An 18,162-nucleotide genomic window follows, 5' to 3' on the forward strand; every position below is an offset into this window, starting at 1 on the left:
CGTGCGTGTGTTCCTGTGCGGGTGCGCGTGCGCAGGACGTTCGCGGATGTCCACGGAGGCCAGAAGAGGGAGACGGATCACCTGGATCTGGAGTTACAGACTGTCGTGAACCCGGGCTCCTGGATGGCTGTAAAGGCTCCAATTGCAGGTCCACCTCTCCATCTCCTGGGCTGCAAAGTGCAATTGCGGTGTCAGTAACTATGGGAACAGTCTACTGGCCAATCATTGAGAGATATACAGTCGATCGCGAAAAAAACCTAAAAGACTCAAGAGGCGGAACCAAGAGCCTCCAATAGAAACAGGAAATAAGTTTCGCCACATCCGGAGCTGCTCTGACGCCTGCGCTGTGCGTCTGGCGGCCGGTGACGTCCGGTGAAGTCCAAGATGGTGGCGCTCGGCTGACCCTACCGTGGGTGCGGACACTGGGCCAGCGGGGGCGGGGTCCGGCAGGTGTGTCCAGCAGGACGCTCGGGGCTCCGGGGCTCCGGGCGCCTCCGTAGCTCTGCGCTCTGTTTTCTGCAGGTGACGGAAGTGCTGCCTCCGCCCGCCTGTCGGCCCCGGAGAGCCCCGAGCTGCCCCGCCGCCACCGCCGCTATGTCTGGCCTCAGCAACAAGCGCGCCGCCGGCGACGGGGGCTCAGGACCCCCAGAGAAGAAGCTGAACCGCGAGGAGAAGACCACGACCACTCTGATCGAGCCCATTCGTCTTGGGGGCATCTCTTCCACGGTTGGTGGGCTTTTGCTAAGGTCACGTTTGGCGTCAGTCCAAAGCGTTCAGAATCTTGTGTGTGCACGTGTGTGTATATACACAAAACGGGGGTGGGGGGTGGGAGGTGGGCGTGCCTTGGCGCGCTTGTGAGCAGAGGACAGCTTTATAGAGTCGTTCTTTCCTTCCACTCAATGCTTAAATGTGTTCCCATCAGTCCTGCGATTTATCAGAAACTTCAGTTAGAAAAAGATAGTGGTAGAAACAGAATGAGAAGCACTCATGACCAAAATATTTTCTCCGTATGTGCCTGAGTCTTTATAAATTTCACTGGTAGCTAGACTTTGTATATACCTCCCTTTCAATCTACTTATCTTCCCTTGTCTCTGTGATGGTTCAAGACCCTGTCTGACACTCCTCTTCCTCCGCGGTAGGAGGAGATGGATTCCAAGGTACTGCAGTTCAAGAACAAGAAGCTGGCAGAGCGGCTGGAGCAGCGGCAAGCCTGTGAGGACGAGCTCCGGGAGAGGATTGAGAAACTGGAAAAGAGGCAGGCCACTGATGACGCCACGCTCCTCATCGTCAACCGCTACTGGGCCCAGGTGGGTACCCGAAAACCGCCCTGTTGGGAAAGGCACCGAAGTGTTCATAACCTCTTCGTTGCTTTCTTCTTTCAGCTGGATGAAACTGTAGAAGCTCTTCTCAGGTGCCACGAGCGCCAGAGGGAACTGTCTTTAGGATCAGAGGCGCCTGGGTGCCAGGAAGGGCTAACCCGCGATGTGATCCCTCGAACAGACCCAGGAACATCAGATCTGAGGGGTAAGATCAGAGCCCTGGGGATCTTAATTTCTAAGAAAAGTCTCGAGGAGGAGGTGGCTTTGACGTTGGTCCCTGAAATGCCTACCCCCCACCTCCACAACTGTTTAAAAGTTGAATTCATACCAGATGTGATGGTACACACCTTTTTTTGTTTGTTGTGTTTTGTTTTTCGAGACAGGGTTTCTACGTGTAAGAGCCTTAGCTGTCCTGGAGCTAGCTCTTTTAGACCAGGCTGGCCTTGAACTCACAGAGATCCGCCTACCTCTGCCTCCTGAGTGCTATTATTAAAAGCGTGCACCACCACTCTGTTTAAAAAAAAAAAACTGAACTGGGCACTTGTCCTTAGCAATCTTAAACACATCACAGGTATAAAAATTAAAATATAAAATAAAAATAAGTACTCTGTAGTAATTATGAGTTTAGAGGGATCAGAAGTAAGCAGAAAGAAGTATATTCTTGCCATAAAGGGAACTACATAAACTATAGTAAATAAAACATATTAGGCTGGAGAAATGGCCCAGCGGTTAAGAGTGCTGCATGCTCTTCCAAAGGTCCTGAGTTCAATTCCCAGCCAACCATCTGTAATGAATTCTGGTGCCCTCTCGAGGAAGAGACCTGGTCATCAACTTAGACCATGAAGCTCAGTATGGACAAGTTCAGCAGAACAGCCGTCAAGGCTGCCCATGCTTCAGCATTGCCAGGGCATAGATGTCATTCTTTTTTTTTTTCCAAATAAAAAGTATTCGGACTGCTGAAAAGAAATAAATGTTGTGGAAGGCTGGGTTCTACTTTAGGTTGGGAAGGGAAAGGGGATTTCTCTGAGGATGTGATACTGGTGATCTTTAGGAAAATTAGCTATTGTTAGGCATGGTGCCCTCCTTTAATCCCAGTGGCTGGGCTCAGAGGCAGCTGGATCTCCGTGTGTTTGAGTGAGGCCAGAGCTATATAAGAATTTTGTTCTCTCTCAAAAAAAAAAAAAAAAAAAAAAAAAAAAGAAAAAGAAAATTTGTTAAATTTTAGGTATCTTGGCCGGGTGGTGGTGGCGCATGCCTTTAATCCCAGCACTTAGAAAGCAGAGGCAGGCGGATCTCTGTGAGTTCGAGGCCAGCCTGGTCTACAAGAGCTAGTTACAAGACAGGCTCCAAAGCTACAGAGAAATCCTATCTCGAACAAATAAATAAACAACAAGAAAATAAATAAATTTTCGGTATCTCCCTATCAAGGTGGGACTACACTGCAGGTTGTACTAACTAGGTTAGCCCCTGGGAGTAAAGAGCTCATCTGGGACTTGGTGCAGTTTGCTGGTCACTGCTGCCTTTATTCCTATGGGGGTTGTCTGTCCCTTCCAGAACCCCTGCCAATGCAGTTTCGAACCCCTCTCAGTGAGCCAGCCTTGGCTTTTGTGGTGGCGCTGGGTGCCAGCAGTAGTGAAGAGGTGGAGCTGCAGCTGCAGGGACGCATGGAGTTCTCCAAGGCTGCCGTGTCTCGGGTGGTGGAGGCCTCGGACCGCCTACAGCGTCAGGTGGAAGGACTCTGCCAGCAAGTATACAGCCGGGGTGAGTTCTTGAGACGCGGTCCTAGAGAAGGCCACGCCCCACCTGCATCTCGAGGAGGAATTCCTGGAGGTCAGAGTTCCCAGTGAATAGTCAGCCTTGTTCTTGTTGGAACAACTTAGTTCCAGGTGGGGACTCGAGCTTTGATTCCTGAAGTGGGGCTCCAGAGAGATGACTGCAGGAACTGCTGGTTTTGTGGGGGGTCACACCCCTCCAGGGACAGGGCTCTCTGCAGCACTGTACAAACCTCAGAGGGAACTATTGCCCCACTAGACTGAGGCGAGTACGTGCCCAGGCTTTCTGTGACAACAGGCTTCTCCCATCCTTAGTTCTCCCTACCTAGCACCAGCCGTCTGGCTGAAACGGTTCCTTCTCTGAGCTAGCTTCGTCTCCTGGGTTTGTCTCAGCAAGTGGTGAGACCACAGGTGATCACGCCCGCACATAAACTCCAGGATTAGTTTAACACTTGGTTATCCAGGGCTTGACTCTCATCTGGGCTCTGCATTCCTAGGGGACAGTGAGGCCCCTGGGGAGGTGGCACGGGTGCGCACCCGGGAGCTGGGCAGAGAGAACCGTCGACTACAGGACTTGGCCACCCAGCTGCAAGAGAAGCACCATCGCATCTCACTGGAGGTGGGAATAGGGCTTTTGGATGCAGTTAGAATTTGGGCAGGGTTTGGGTTTGCCATCTAAGGATCTCAGGAAATCAAGCCACTTTCCATTGCCCCCAGTACTCTGAGCTCCAAGATAAAGTGACATCAACAGAGACCAAGGTCCTGGAGATGGAGACAACGGTGGAGGACCTGCAGTGGGACATTGAGAAGCTGCGCAAGCGGGAGCAGAAGCTCAACAAGCACTTGGCAGAGGCCTTGGAGCAGGTGCCGGAGCGGGAGCGGGTGGAGCCAAATCGAGTGCCTGGGGCCCAGCTCTGCCCCTCACATCCATTGTGTCTGTTTTCTCTGCAGCTCAACTCTGGCTACTATGTGTCTGGGAGCTCCTCAGGTTTTCAGGGAGGCCAGATCACACTTAGCATGCAGAAGGTGAGCATCTGCATTCCTCCCAGTTCTTAGCCCCTCAGTCCAGCCTTTGACATTCACTAAGGGCAAACATCTGTAGCTGAGTCTGTTTCCTGAAATTGCTGCATAGTTTTCTTTCATTTATATACTTCTTTATTAAATAATTTCAGAATTTAAATGCTAGGAACTAGGCAAACTGAAGAGGACGAATGAAAACCGGAGCTTTAGTTGTCTTCCTCTTGAGAGGCCGATGTGGATACTTGGGTGTGCTCTGTCCTCTTGAGCACATCCCGCCTCGATGCTGGGCTTCAGTCTGGGTTTGCAATCCTTTTAGGTTTCGTGTCTTTGCTTTTGAGGCAGAGTCTCACGATGTAGGACAAACTGGCCTCAAACTCGGTGTTTAGCTGAGGGTGACTGACTCTTCCACTTTTGTCTCCCGAGAGTTGAGATTATAGGCTTTGGACCACTGTACCCAGCTTCAAATCAGTTTGACAAACTCAACTCTGTTTCGTATTGGGGAGCAATAAAGCTTCCATGGGAGTTAGGGTCTATTTGGGACAGCCTCCGTGTAATAAATAGTACATAAGTAGGTAATTAGAAGCATAAAGAAAAGGTACAAAAAAGATGTTCCCAGGCAGAACTGATTCCCTCCCGTTCCCTAGTGCCTTAGGAAAACCCTTGGCCTGGGGGTTTCTGCCAGTGCTGTGCACAGGGGAGCTTGGGAGGAGTGCACGGTGGACTTTTGGGGAACACTGCCCGTCCTGGTCTTGCCTACCACAGCCCCTTCCACTCCTTAGTTTGAGATGTTGAACGCAGAGCTGGAAGAAAATCAGGAATTGGCCAATAGCCGCATGGCAGAGCTAGAGAAGCTTCAGGCTGAGCTTCAGGGGGCTGTTCGGACCAACGAACGTCTGAAGGTAAGCTGGGGTCGGGACTAAAAGGGCGTGGACTGAGCCTCGGGTGCTGGGGCTAATATGACCCTGTTGTGCGACTTCTCAGGTGGCCCTGCGGAGTCTTCCCGAGGAGGTAGTTCGAGAGACGGGGGAGTACCGCATGCTGCAGGCCCAGTTTTCACTCCTCTACAATGAGTCTTTGCAAGTGAAGACGCAGCTAGATGAGGCCCGGGGGCTGCTACTGGCCTCCAAGAACTCCCACTTGAGACACATCGAACATATGGAGGTATGGTCTTGGGATGAGTGGCCTGGGTGTGAGAACTGACTTTTAGAGCTGAGATAGTCCCAAGCTCCATGTCTCCTTTGCACCTGCTAAGAGTCCTTCAAGCATAGATTCTTCCCTGGCCACAGGTGAGACTGGGGAATGGATATCTTCGTTTTTGTTCCAATTGTAATCATTAGCTCTATTATTTTACAACGTATTTTTAAAAGTGCCATTCTCTCCACCACCTGTGTTCTGTAAGACCGAGGCGAGACAACACTGAAATCACAGGAATGCTGAGATGAAACGGGACTTGAGCCCTTGCTGCTGAAGCATTACTCTTTTTCTTCCTTTCTTTCTTCTTTTTTTGGTTTTTGAGGCAGGGTTTCTCTGTGTAGCCCTGATGTCTTGGAACTCGCTCTATAGACCAGGCTGACCCTGACCTCACAGAGATCCACCTGCCTCTGCCTCCGAGTTTTGGGATTAAAGACGTGCGCCACCACCGCCTGACTGAGTTACTATTTCTTTAATAATCAGATATGAACTAACACAGACGAAAATACAAACCCATTAAGATCACGCTGCTTTAGCGACTGTAGAAAGAAGCTGGGTTTGTTTTCTTTTTTCCACACATCTGGTTCTGGTAGCAAGTGGTATGCAGCCTGGGCAGTTAGTCAGCTGTGGGCATTGGATCACCTCACACAGGAAAGAGCTTGTTCTATGCTCCTGCAGCACCTCTGCCTCCAGAAGCCACAGTGTTAATGAGAAGGATGCTTTCTGGTAATGGCATGGTACAATTATTTGTCTCCAGTCAACTTTTCCGTTTTCTCTAAGAGAGGTGGTGGAGATGCACAGAAGGCTGCCGAGTCCAGGCTCCACTGCACGCGCTCCAGGTGCACAGCTGCAGCTCTGCATGGCGATGCGAATGAACACAGCGTAGTTCTGCTTTCAGTCACACTAACTTTGGAAGGAATGGCATGGATTTCCACAAAGAATATTAGTGCCAAAAACTTTAGGACTTGGAAAAAGGATTGCATACACGTATTAGTTCTTTTTTTTTTTTTCGAGACAGGGTTTCTCTGTGGTTTTGGAGCCTGTCCTGGAACTAGCTCTTGTAGACCATGCTGGTCTCAAACTCACAGAGATCCGCCTGCCTCTGCCTCCCGTAGTTCTTATTTAAAAAACAAAAACAGTCAGGTAATAGTGGTGCACGCCTTTAATCCCAGCACTCAGGAGGCAGAGGCAAGCAAATCTCTATGAATTCAAGGCCAGCCTGGTCTGCAAAGCAAGTTCCAGGACAGCCTGGGCTGTTATACAGAGAAACCATGTCTCGAAAATGCAAAAAACAACCAAAAAGAAAGCCAGACAAAAAAGCCAACCATGTTCTATATGTATGTATATATGTATGTCTGTATCCTTTTAAAGTTCTTATATTTATGGATGTTTGCTTGCATGTTCATCTGTGCACCACTTGTGTGCCTGGTGTCCGCTGAGCCCAGAAAGAGCATCAGTTTCTCTGGAACTGGAGTTACAGATGGTTGTAAACCACCATGTGGGTCCTGGGAATTGAACCTAGGTCCTCTGTAAGAGCAGCCCGTGTTCTTAACAACTGAGCAATCTCCCCAGTGCCTCCTCCTTTTTCACAGTTTTATTCTTGAGTATATGAGTTGTGCTTGCAAATGTGCATGTGCAGCATGGTTTGCCTAGTGCCTGCAGGGACCAGAAGAGGGTGCTGCATCCCCTGGACTAGCGTTAGAGAGGGTTGTGAGCTGACGTGAGGGTTAGGTCCTCTGCACTAGTAGCAAGACCTCTTTAACCACTGACCGAGCCATCTCTCTATCAAGGTGTCAGTATGCAGTCTCGAGTGGCCTGGGAATCGCTATATAGACTAGGCTGGCCTCTAGTGCGAGACATCCACAAGCCGTTGCTTCCCGAGTGCTGGGATTAGAGTCATATACACTATGGTGCCTGGTGTATTTATCTGTTGAACGTTCATTCACCGGAGCCCTTTTTCTCTGGAGACATGAGGAGATTAGATAACCAGTGCGAGCTTGATTTCTATTTTCTTTTTGAGACAGGGTTTCTCTGTGTATCCCTGGCTGTCCTGGAACTCACTCTGTAGACCAGGTTGGCCTCAAATTCAGAACTCTGCCTGCCTCTGCCTCCAAGCGCTGGGATTAAAAGTGTGTGTCATCACCGTCTGGCAGCTTTCTTTCTTTCTTTCTTTTTTTTCTTTCTTTTTTTTTTTTTTTTTTTTTTTTTTTTTTTTTTTTTTTTTTTTTTTTTTTTGGATTTTCGAGACAGGATTTCTCCGTAGCTTTTGGTTCCTGTCCTGGAACTAGCTCTTGTAGACCAGGCTGGCCTCGAACTCACAGAGATCCGCCTGCCTCTGCCTCCCGAGTACTGGGATTAAAGGCGTGCGCCACCACCGCCCGGCAGCTTTATTTCTTTATAAGTAAAAATTAGGTCTCTTTACCAGTATGAGGGTAAGATTTTCATAGGGTTGTGTGTCTTTACTGCCTTGACCAGAGTGATGAGCTGGGGCTGCAGAAGAAACTGCGCACCGAAGTTATCCAGTTGGAAGATACGCTGGCCCAGGTACGCAAGGAGTATGAGATGCTGCGCATTGAGTTTGAACAGAACCTTGCGGCCAACGAGCAGGCTGGTACGTGCTGGGAGTGGGTAGAGGTAAGCCTGGAAGGGTGCGGGAGCCTTCCGGCTGCTTATCCAGATCCAATAACTCGAGCTTTTCTCAGAGCCTCGGTCCCCACAGAAAACAGGCACTGTACCAACTGTGTCATCCAGTGTCCTGAGCTGCCTGGGTGGTAGCTGAGCAGGTGCCACCCGACTGTGAGCGGTTCTGACCTCTATTCGAGAGATTCATCTCACAGATTTATTGATTGCTCTCTGTGAGCCACACTCAATTCTGGGTTTTGGGGGTTTGCTAATAAACAAAACAAAGAATCTCTGCTGTTGTCACTACAGAGTCCAGTAGAGAGGTGATAGACAATGAAGGAAAAATAAAATCAGATTCTTATAAAAGTGAAGCAGGAACCCAGCATGATGCACACGCCTTGAATCCTAGTACTCAGGAGACAGAGGCGGGAGGATCTCTCTGAGTTCCAGGCCAGGCAGGATACAAAGGCAAAACACATAAAATAAAAATTTTTTTTTTAAAGTATTGTTCTCTCTTTGAGCTGGAGAGATGGCTCAGAGGTTAAGAACACTGACTGTAGCCAGGCGGTGCACACCTTTAATCCCAGCACTCGGGAGAAGAAGCAGGCAAATCTGTGAGGCCAGCCTGGTCTACATACAGAGCGAGTCCCAGGACAGCCAGGGATACAGAGAACCCAGTCTCCAGAAAATTTTTTAAAAGGGCGAACTGCTGTTCCAGAGGACCCAGATTTGATCCCAGTACCCACAATTCCCAGCGACCCAACACCCTTTTCTGGCTCTGGTTGTACTACACTGCACATACATGGTGCACAGATACATGTAAGTAAGCTACCCATACATGTAAATTTTACAGATTTAAAAAGATTAATGTTTATGTGTATGAGTGTTTTGTTTGCATGTCTGTGCACCTCATGCACGTGTGCCTGGTGCTCACAGAGGCCAGAGGCACCAGGTCACCTGGAACCGGAGTTACAGACAATTGTGAGCTGCTGTGTGGGTGCTGGGAATTTAACCTGGGTCCTCTGGAAGAGCAGCCAGTGCTCTTGACCGCTGAGCCATTTCTCCAGCCTCTCTGAGGCTTGATTTCCCATCTGTACAATGGAGTGGTGGCTCTGGCCCAGGTCCTCTCCCTTCGAGGAGCTGGAGAGTTGGGGGGTCCTACAGGCCCACTTCTGACGTTTTCAGGGCCCATCAACCGTGAGATGCGCCATCTGATCAGCAGTCTTCAGAACCACAATCACCAGCTGAAAGGGGATGCCCAGAGATACAAGCGGAAACTTCGAGAAGTACAGGCTGAGATTGGCAAAGTGAGGAAAGGGAGCTGCCTGGGAAAAGCCTTCACTAGACCTTAGTAAGCACTGGCTCACTAAGAGAAAAATTCCGATTTTTCTCTGTCTTTACAGCTCCGGGCCCAGGCCAGTGGCTCTTCCCATTGCATCCCCAACCTGAGCCACCCAGACGACCCTGGCCTCAATGCCCTAGCCCCAGGGAAAGAAGATGGTGGGCCAGGTCCCGGAGGTACCCCTGACAGCAAAAAGGAGATAGCTTCAGTACCTGGAACCGTCTCTGCTGCTGCTTCCATGAAGAAGGAGGAGCTGGTCTCCTCTGAAGATGATGCCCAGGCCCAAGCCATTGGGACTCAGGGCTTGCCCTCCCGGGGCCGAGAACCCGAGGCCAGACCCAAGCGAGAACTTCGGGAACGGGAAGGGCCTGGCCTGGGGCCCCCACCTGTAGCCTCAGCTCTCTCCAGGGCTGATCGAGAAAAGGCCAAGGTGGAGGAAGCCAAGAGGAAAGAGTCAGAACTGCTCAAGGGTCTCCGCGCAGAGCTCAAGTGAGGACCTGTTGCTGTGTCCTCCCCGTCACGGAGCTTTCAGCGCATCTTACTAAGCTCTCTCCTGTACCCTTCCCTAGGAAGGCCCAAGAAAGCCAGAAGGAGATGAAGCTGCTGTTGGACATGTATAAGTCAGCGCCCAAGGAGCAGCGGGATAAGGTGCAGCTCATGGCAGCCGAGCGGAAGGCCAAGGCTGAGGTACGGGCAGGTGGGGCACGTAGTCTTGCCCAGGGACTTCAGCGCCTTGGGTCAACAAGCTTGCTTCTTTTCTTATTCTCTCACCTTGCAAAGCAAGCTAGTAGTGATGTTGCTGTGCGGACCAGTGTTTGAGGGCTTCCCTCCTGTGGGTGCAGGTGGATGAGCTTCGGGGCCGCATCCGAGAACTGGAGGAAAGAGATCGAAGAGAGAGCAAGAAGATTGCGGATGAGGATGCCCTGCGGCGAATCCGGCAGGCGGAGGAGCAGATTGAACACCTGCAGCGCAAGCTGGGTGCCACCAAGCAGGTGACGTTCCCTGTGGTCTCCTTTCTTCTAAATCCTGGGATTCCCTTAACCCTCCATTATGTGCCTTTAGTGCATGACATTGTGATGGTCTGGGTACACACTATTTTCTTGGGAGTTAATCTGCCACTTGCCACCTTCCCTTCCCACTTGCAGGAGGAGGAGGCATTGCTGTCAGAGATGGATGTGACCGGGCAGGCTTTTGAAGACATGCAGGAGCAGAACGGGCGACTGCTGCAGCAGCTGCGGGAAAAGGATGACGCCAACTTTAAGCTCATGTCAGAGCGGATCAAGGCCAACCAGATTCACAAGCTGCTCCGAGAGGAGAAGGATGAGTTGGGCGAGCAGGTTCTTGGCCTCAAGTCTCAGGTGGATGCCCAGCTGCTGACGGTGCAGAAGCTTGAGGAGAAGGAGCGGGCCCTGCAGGGCAGCCTTGGTGGTGTAGAGAAGGAGCTGACGTTGCGCAGCCAGGCCCTGGAGCTTAATAAGAGGAAGGTAGGATGGGGCCTTTGGGCTTGGCAGCTTGTGCGATCGGTTCATGTGATTCCCCAGCTCTGCTTGCAATCATGACATAGGTGACCCAGGGTGAAGCCTGGCTCTGCTTTCTGAATAGCTCACAGCTCACAAGTATATGTTTACTGTTGTATCGGGCCTTATACTCAGTACTTGACATGATCGCATGCGCGCTCACACAGCACTCTCTCCCATGAGGGTGGGGTTGAGGGACAGGGACTGTTGTCAGGATGTCATTCTTAGTTGCTTCTCTGTCTTGGTTTTGAAGCAGGGTCTCTCATTGAACTTGGTGCTTTCCATTGTAGCTAGGTGTGAATCCCTGGGCTCTGCCTGTCTCCACGGAATTACAGGCATGCACTTGGTTTTTACATGGATCGTCTGGGAATCGAGTTCAGGTCCTCATGTCTCCATTGCCCGCATTTCACCCACTAAGCCAACTCCCCAGCTTCTTTTGGTCCTGTTTTAAACTCAACAGTAATCCTATCAGAGTGGCTTTTCTTTGTGGGAGCTTGTTTTTGTTTTTAATTTCTGTGTATGTCTGTGTGTTCAGGAGACCAGATGATAGTGTTGGATCTGCTAGATAAGAGTTGGTTTTAGACAGGTGTAAGCTGCCATGTGGGTGCTGGGAACCAAACTCGGGGCCTCTGCAAGAGCAGCAAGCTCTTTTATTCAGTAATCCTCTTTAACCCAACCAGAATTATTCGTTACCCTGTCTCCTAACTGAGGGAGTTCAGGAAAAAACAACACTGGAATTGAGATCCACGTCAGGATCGTGACGGCAAGGCTAGGACCACTCATGTGTACATGCGAATGGCTCTAACCCTGACGACCCCAATTGGATCCCTGGGATGTGCGTGATATAAGGAGAGAACTCTCAAAAGTTGCCTCTGAATTCCACAGGTGTGGCATGCCATGTCTACCCACACACATATACCCAATAAATTCATTAAAAAACAATTGCGTTCAAGGCCAGCCTGGTCTACAAAAGTGAGTGCAGGACAGCCAGGGCTGTTACACAGAGAAACCCAATCTCAAAAACTAAGTAAATAATTAAATAAGTAAAATTTAAAGGTCATTGGGTAACTGTCAAATAGAGATGGTGGTTGCTACTATGTAGTCGTTTTCTGTTCCTTTTAAATGTGTGTTCTGGGAATCAAACTTAGACCCTCTGCCTATGAGCCCTTCCCAAGCTAAGGCATCTGTTCAGCCAGCCCTGTAGTGCTTTCTTGACAGTTTGCTTGTTTTTATTTTCTCACTGTGTGGACTATGATAGAATTGAACTCTGTGTGTGTGTTTGTCTTGAGACGGGGGGGGGCTTTCTATTTAACCCCTGCCGTCCTGGAACTCATGTAGAACAAGCCTCTGGCCTCAGACTCACAGAGCTCTGCCTCCTGAGTACTGAGCACAAAGACACACACCACCACGACCAGTTTTTTTAGATTTACTTATTTTTATTTTATGCATATCAATATTTTGCCTGCTTGTATGTCTTTGTGCCTGGTGCCCTTAAGAGGCCAAAAGAGGGCATCATGTATCCTCGATCTGATCTGGAGTTAGAGATGGCTGTGAGCCACTGTGTGGGCGCTGGGAACTGAGACCAGGTCCCCTGCCAGAACTGCAAGTGTCCTTAACCACTGAGCCCAGGTTGAACTCTTGACCCTCATTGTCCTGCCTCAGGCTCCCGGGTGCTGAGAGTGCAGGTTTTACATTACACATAAGAGCAGTGGGCTGACGCTGTAACCAGTGAGTGGACTGTGGTCGTAGCACACACAGGCTCTGGGCTCAGTTTCTAGCGCTGTATAAACTGAGCGTGATGCTCTATAAAATGTGGCTATAAGCCCAGCACTGGAAAGGTCAGAAGGAGGATTGAGAAGTTCAAGGTCATCCTCAGCTACGGAGCACCTCTGAGGAGCACCTGAGGCCAGCGTGCCTTGGAATATTTAGAGGCCTTGTTTGAAAGTGGGTAAAGGGAAAAGGGATTGAGATAAAGGTTAACTAGAGAGACAACTCAGAGTTAAGATGACTGCTTTTTCAGAGGATCTGGGTTCAATTCTCAGTACCCATGTGGCAGTTCACAACTGTCTGTAACTCCAATTCCAGGGGTTCCCCCACCCTTACACACAGGCAAACACCAGTGCACATAAAATAGAAATAAATTATTTAAGAGAGAATAAAAAAAGACAAAGGATTAGCATTGGTATTAACTATTAACAATAGGATTAACTATAGGTATTCTGGTGAATCGATTCATGTAAAAATGATTTTTTTCTTTTATTATGTATACAGGGTTCTGTTTGCATGTATGCCTGTAGGAGCAGAGGGCACCGGATTTCACTACTGATGGTTGTGAGCCACCATGTTGTTGCTGGGAATTGAACTTAGGACCTCTGGAAGAATAAGCAGTGTGCTCTTAACCCCTGAGCCATCTCTCCAGCCTGTAAATAGGATTTTTATGTCCCAATTACATGCTAGGCTTTATGCTGAGACAGAATCTCTCTGTGTTGTTAGTCCTGGCTGTTGTTGAGCTCTCTCTATAAACCAGGTTGACCTTTAAATTTTGAGAATTCTGCCTCCCAAGTGCTGGGATTAAAGGCATGCACCGCCATACTAAACTCTTCCTTTTCAAAACAAGTTCTTACTGTATTCCATGCTGGCCTTGAGCTCTCAGTGATCCTCCTGCCTTAGCCCCCGAACTGCTGGAATAACAAATACATGCCACTACACTCGGTCCAGTTTGAGGAAGGAAGCTAGGGCTGTGTGAACAAATGCTAGTGCTCCTTGGGGACACAATGTTAGAGCTGCATCCCAAGGGAGAGTGAGTGTGTTAGAGTTGTCGATAGCAACGGAGAGAAGTGCCTGGTGGAGGCCACTGTGGGCAGTAAGGAGCTGTGGGTCAGCTCCAGTGCAGATGTCCACGGGATGTTTGACAGAAGCACTCATGAACTGTAGACCCCAGGCTTGGGCATTCAGCGCTCCCCTTCCTCTCCCGCCCACCTCAGGCTGTAGAAGCAGCCCAGTTGGCTGAGGACCTGAAGGTGCAGTTGGAGCACGTGCAGACTCGACTGCGAGAGATCCAGCCATGCCTGGCAGAGAGCCGGGCTGCCCGGGAGAAAGAGAGCTTTAATCTCAAGAGGGCTCAGGTATGTGCCCAGGGAGGGCGAGTGGGTTCCCAGTGCGGGAGGCATGCAGGCATGCGGTTTCTTACCCTGCACTCTGCTGCTCTAGGAAGACATTTCCCGGCTGCGGCGCAAACTAGAGAAACAGAGGAAGGTGGAAGTTTATGCGGATGCTGATGAGATCCTGCAGGAGGAGATCAAGGAGTACAAGGTGGGATGTGGTGATGGCTGGCGAGAGTTGGGTAGTCTCTGGGGCGAAAATAAGGTAGGACAGCAGAAGACACTAACTGGAGCCAGACAACTGGCCGAGCATTGGTTGTATGTATGCAGTGTGGCGGGGATTATGTCCTGACCCCACAGTTAGCTGACAGTAATGCTACCATCACAGTGACAAGGAGGTCAGAGGCAGGTAAGAACCCAAGGGGAGTCTCCAGAGTAGCCCTGGGGGGGGTGGGAACTGTCACCCAGAGTTGACCCAAAGCTAGGATGGGGCTGAGAGAGCTTCTGTGAAAGGAAAGACCCCAAGTAGAGCCTTGTGGTTGAAGCAGAGGTCAGTGACCAGCAGCGGAGCCCAGAGGCAGGCTTGGAGTCTGTAAGCAGAGTAGGGGTTCTGTTTGTCAAGTCTGGAGAGGTGGAGGAGCATTGTGCGGCCAAGGATTAGACCTAGGGCCTTCCACAGGCTGAGCTCATGTGTCACCATTAAGCCACATCCTCAACGCCCTCAAAGGGCGTTCAAGAGAGTGGTCAGGTGTGGGGCTAACAGCAGCTGCATGGGGTGGGGGTGGGGCAGGGGAGTTGGAGCAGTGTGCTCACTGGGTCAGGAATTAACACTTAGCTAAGGAAGGCACCAGAGACGGAGATCTGCTAAGCCAGCACTTAGGACTCAGGGATGGGTCATGTGTCTAGAATGAAGGAAGAGGGACCCCAGGGAGGCTCGAATTCCAGATAGCGAAACTAGGTAGACAGCACTCTTCAGTGGATTAGGAACAGGTTGTGGGATGGTTTCAGGGAGGTGAGAACACGATGCCTCTTGGCCCTCGTGGGGGCTGGGAAAGCACCCAAGGCAGAGGCTGGGCTGGAGAGCAGTGATCTCTGTGGGGCCGCAGCTGCAGCAGAGTTGGAAGCCACACAGGGCCTCTGGCTGCCCTTTGAGGAAGAGCAGGGGACATTCTTCTCTGTTTGGGAATCTCAGGCAGAAGTGATGGGTGGGGAGAAAGTGGCCATGGGAGGGAGCAGGTGAGGAAGAAAAAGGAGTTGAGCCGTGTGCAGCCCCGAGGGCTTGGTGGACTTGGGTGGAACAAGGGTGTCCGACCACCTGAACTCTGGGCCACCCAGTGGAGGAGGTGACAGAGTTAGCAACAAGGTATCCCTTTGTAGCCGTTGGGCCTTGGGGGTGGGGGTGGGGAAGGGTAGCATGGCAGCTTTGAAAGGCTTTCTGGTGCTGGTGCAGAGTCCTGAGAGACTGGGAAACAGTCATCTGAGGAAGTGGAGCTCGCTAGCCAGGACTCCAGACAGACCAGACACGTGCCCCACAGTGTGGACACCAGGTAGTGACTGGCTGGAGCGGAAGGCGAGGCCTCCTAATGGTAGTTACAGGGAGGCGTTAGGCTAAGAGACGTCCATTCCACAGCAGGATCTTGGGGGTCACACCAGGGTAGGTCTGAGTGTAGAAGTAGTTTCTCATATTCTACCGCATTCAGCAGTGACTTCGGGGTAGACCAGTAGGGATTGTGCCTGAAAAAGCAGATAGAGCAAGAGGTGGAAGAGCTGAGCCTGGGTCCCTGTCCTTAGGAAGCCAGCTGCTCAGGGGATTGCTGGTGTGGTTTGCTTTCTGTTTGGGATTTTTGTTTTTGGTTGGTTGGTTGGTTTTGTCTTGTGTTCGAAGCAGGGTTTTGCCCAGGCTGACCTAGAAACTGCAGCTCTGCTCTGGCCTCGGTTCCCCAAGGCTGGGGGCTGCTGTGTGAGCCACCTTCTTTGAATGTTTGGCCTCTGAGCCTGTCTCCTCCTTCATACTGTACCGGCTCCCACCTTCAGGAATTCTGGTCAGAATTAGAAGCAGCGGGCACTGGGTGGACTTAGCCTGGAGCGCGGGCACTGCCGGAGCTGCTCTAACCCTGCTGCCTCTGTTTGCTCCAGGCACGCTTGACCTGCCCCTGCTGCAACACCCGCAAGAAGGATGCAGTGCTGACCAAGTGCTTCCACGTATTCTGCTTCGAGTGCGTGCGTGGCCGCTATGAGGCCCGCCAGAGGAAGTGTCCCAAGTGCAACGCGGCCTTTGGTGCCCATGACTTCCACCGTGTATACATCAGCTGAACCTGAAACTCAGGGGACTTTGAAAGACCCGTAGACCCTAGGGGCTGTGCCCCAGCTCCCTGCTCCTCCAGAGGCAGTGGCCCCAGCCTCCTTTCTAGACTCCATGAGCTCAGGCCCTATATACCTAGATGGTTTGGGGCTACTGGTGCATGCAGGAGAGGTGGGGTGCCATCTTTTCCAGAAAATCAGATCTGCAGCCTAGGGCACTCTCCCAACATCCAACTGTGGCCTTGGGAGCTGGCCTAACCCTGTTTCTGCTGGGGAGAGAGACCCATCCTTACCCCTAAAGGGGAATTATTCCTCCACTAGGAAAGGGCTTATTGCCTGCTTACACAACCTCAGTGACGACCAGGGACCCTTTGCTTGGCATCGGGGCCCAGAGCCCAGGAGCCTTTCTTCACCTAGGTGGCTCCAGGCCCGGGCAGGGCTTTAGCCTTCCTGTGGAGCTAAGTTCCTTGTACCCTGGTGTAGCTTTTGTGCTGAAGAACGCGCAGCCTTGGGTGCCTGCCCTATTCAGGGACGCTCGCAGTTACGGACACTGCCTCCTCATAGCGCTGATTCAGGGTCATCCATTTCTTCATCCAGACACGTCCCAACCCTCTTACTTCCTCCCCTGAGCACCTGGCCCTTGCCCTGCTTTCATCCTGGTTGGTGGTCCTACGTGGAGGTGCAGCTGGCCAGGAGGGAAGGGACAATCTAGCACTTCCAGTCATTCCAGGCAAAGATTGGCCTACTGCTCTGTGGCTAGCCTGTACTCAGATGGCCCCTGCGGTACCTGCCTACACAGAGTCAACAGTGAAGACAGGACCCTGCAGAGCTGGGAGCCAGCGCCGCAGACAGCTACAGGATCTTGTGGACTCACATCCTCTGCTCTAGAGGTGTTGTGTATGGGCTGCTAATTGTTACGAATAAATATCCAACCGTAGGCTGCAGAGTAGCCAGTCCACTTGGTCTACACGTAAATCTAGGTGCTACACCTGGCTGGCATTTCCCTGGGTTGATGTGGATCTGGGGTTGGGAGCTGGGCACATCTGAGAGCCCATTCCAGCCCACCCAACAACTGTGTGGGCCCCACTGAACAGTGGCCAGCTTATCTGCAGAGACCTGTTTCAAAGGGAAACCCGAGCCAGCTCTCACAGGCGAAGCCTTTGGTTAAGGGTTGGCCACGCCCTTAGTGGTCATTGGGTGTTCCAGATAACAGCTTTTGGGTTGCATCCTGGGAGATGTAGTCCCTTACCTCGCAGGGCAAGGTGTCGTGCTGGCCAAAGACAAACGAATCTTTGGGTCTGTTACTTGCCGTCTTTACCCACCCCTACTCTGTGAACGCACAGACCACGACACCTCTGCACGGTGATTTTTCATTGTATCCTGCTCCGGCCACTATCTGGACCCTTGGAACCCATTTGCCCAAACGTGGAGTGTTGCTTCTGGATTCAAAGCGCTGCCGGCTCCTCCGGTGGAGCTTTCATGGGACTAGCGCCGTGGCCGGTGCTAAGCGGGGTTGTGGGTGTGGGAGCGGCAGTCATAACCATGGTAGTGGCCTCAGGCTTAGCGATAGTAGTTCCCTCTCGCGGCTCTTCGGCCTTTTCTGCCGGTTTGCCTTCGTGAGGACTTCGGGCCCTTTCTGTTTTCTGACCCCACCTGGTTTCAGTGGGGTCGCAGTGGCTAAACCAAGTTGGACTGGAGACAGAAATGCGGGCTACGGTGACCTCTGGTGTGGTGGCAGCGCTGGGAACGCTGGCGGAAGCACGAGTCGCGGCAGGGGATGACATTGGGCCACCAGGAGAGCCACCCCGACTGCAGTGGTTAAGGTGGGAAAGGTGGGAGAAACGCAGGGTATTGCATCATAGAGCCACAGCCTCCTGAGCTAGTAGAACTAGTGTCCGAGAGCCCCGTGCGCCAGCTCATCACCAGCTCTCCAGCACTATCCTAAGTCGCGGCCATATGGACTCCTTAAGTACATGC

At 51.4% G+C, this 18,162-nt stretch overlaps 1 protein-coding gene across 4 annotated transcripts; it reads left to right on the plus strand.

Annotated features, from left to right (window-relative positions):
- The first annotated feature begins 2 nt into the window (after positions 1–2).
- Positions 3–17,129, plus strand: Rnf40 (ring finger protein 40). 4 transcript variants are annotated; one of them, XM_026781211.1, is made up of 19 exons: positions 4–450; positions 523–726; positions 1,140–1,307; positions 1,383–1,524; positions 2,874–3,080; positions 3,589–3,710; positions 3,809–3,955; positions 4,043–4,117; positions 4,891–5,010; positions 5,093–5,272; positions 7,778–7,913; positions 9,110–9,231; positions 9,328–9,755; positions 9,836–9,953; positions 10,109–10,258; positions 10,412–10,750; positions 13,768–13,908; positions 13,994–14,095; positions 16,021–17,129. In XM_026781211.1, the coding sequence occupies exons 2-19, from the start codon at positions 595–597 to the stop codon at positions 16,195–16,197; spliced, it is 3,006 nt and encodes a 1,001-aa protein (XP_026637012.1). In that variant the 5' UTR covers positions 4–450; positions 523–594; the 3' UTR covers positions 16,198–17,129. The 4 variants fall into 4 exon arrangements, with proteins under 4 accessions (XP_026637013.1, XP_026637012.1, XP_005351358.1 ...); XM_005351301.3 differs by having other exon boundaries at positions 4–413; XM_026781212.1 differs by lacking the exon at positions 16,021–17,129 and having other exon boundaries at positions 3–413; positions 13,998–14,090.
- The last annotated feature ends 1,033 nt before the right edge of the window (positions 17,130–18,162 follow it).

Source organism: Microtus ochrogaster, chromosome 8 (genome assembly GCF_000317375.1).
Source record: "Microtus ochrogaster isolate Prairie Vole_2 chromosome 8, MicOch1.0, whole genome shotgun sequence".
In the NCBI taxonomy this organism is placed as follows: Eukaryota; Metazoa; Chordata; class Mammalia; order Rodentia; family Cricetidae; genus Microtus; species Microtus ochrogaster.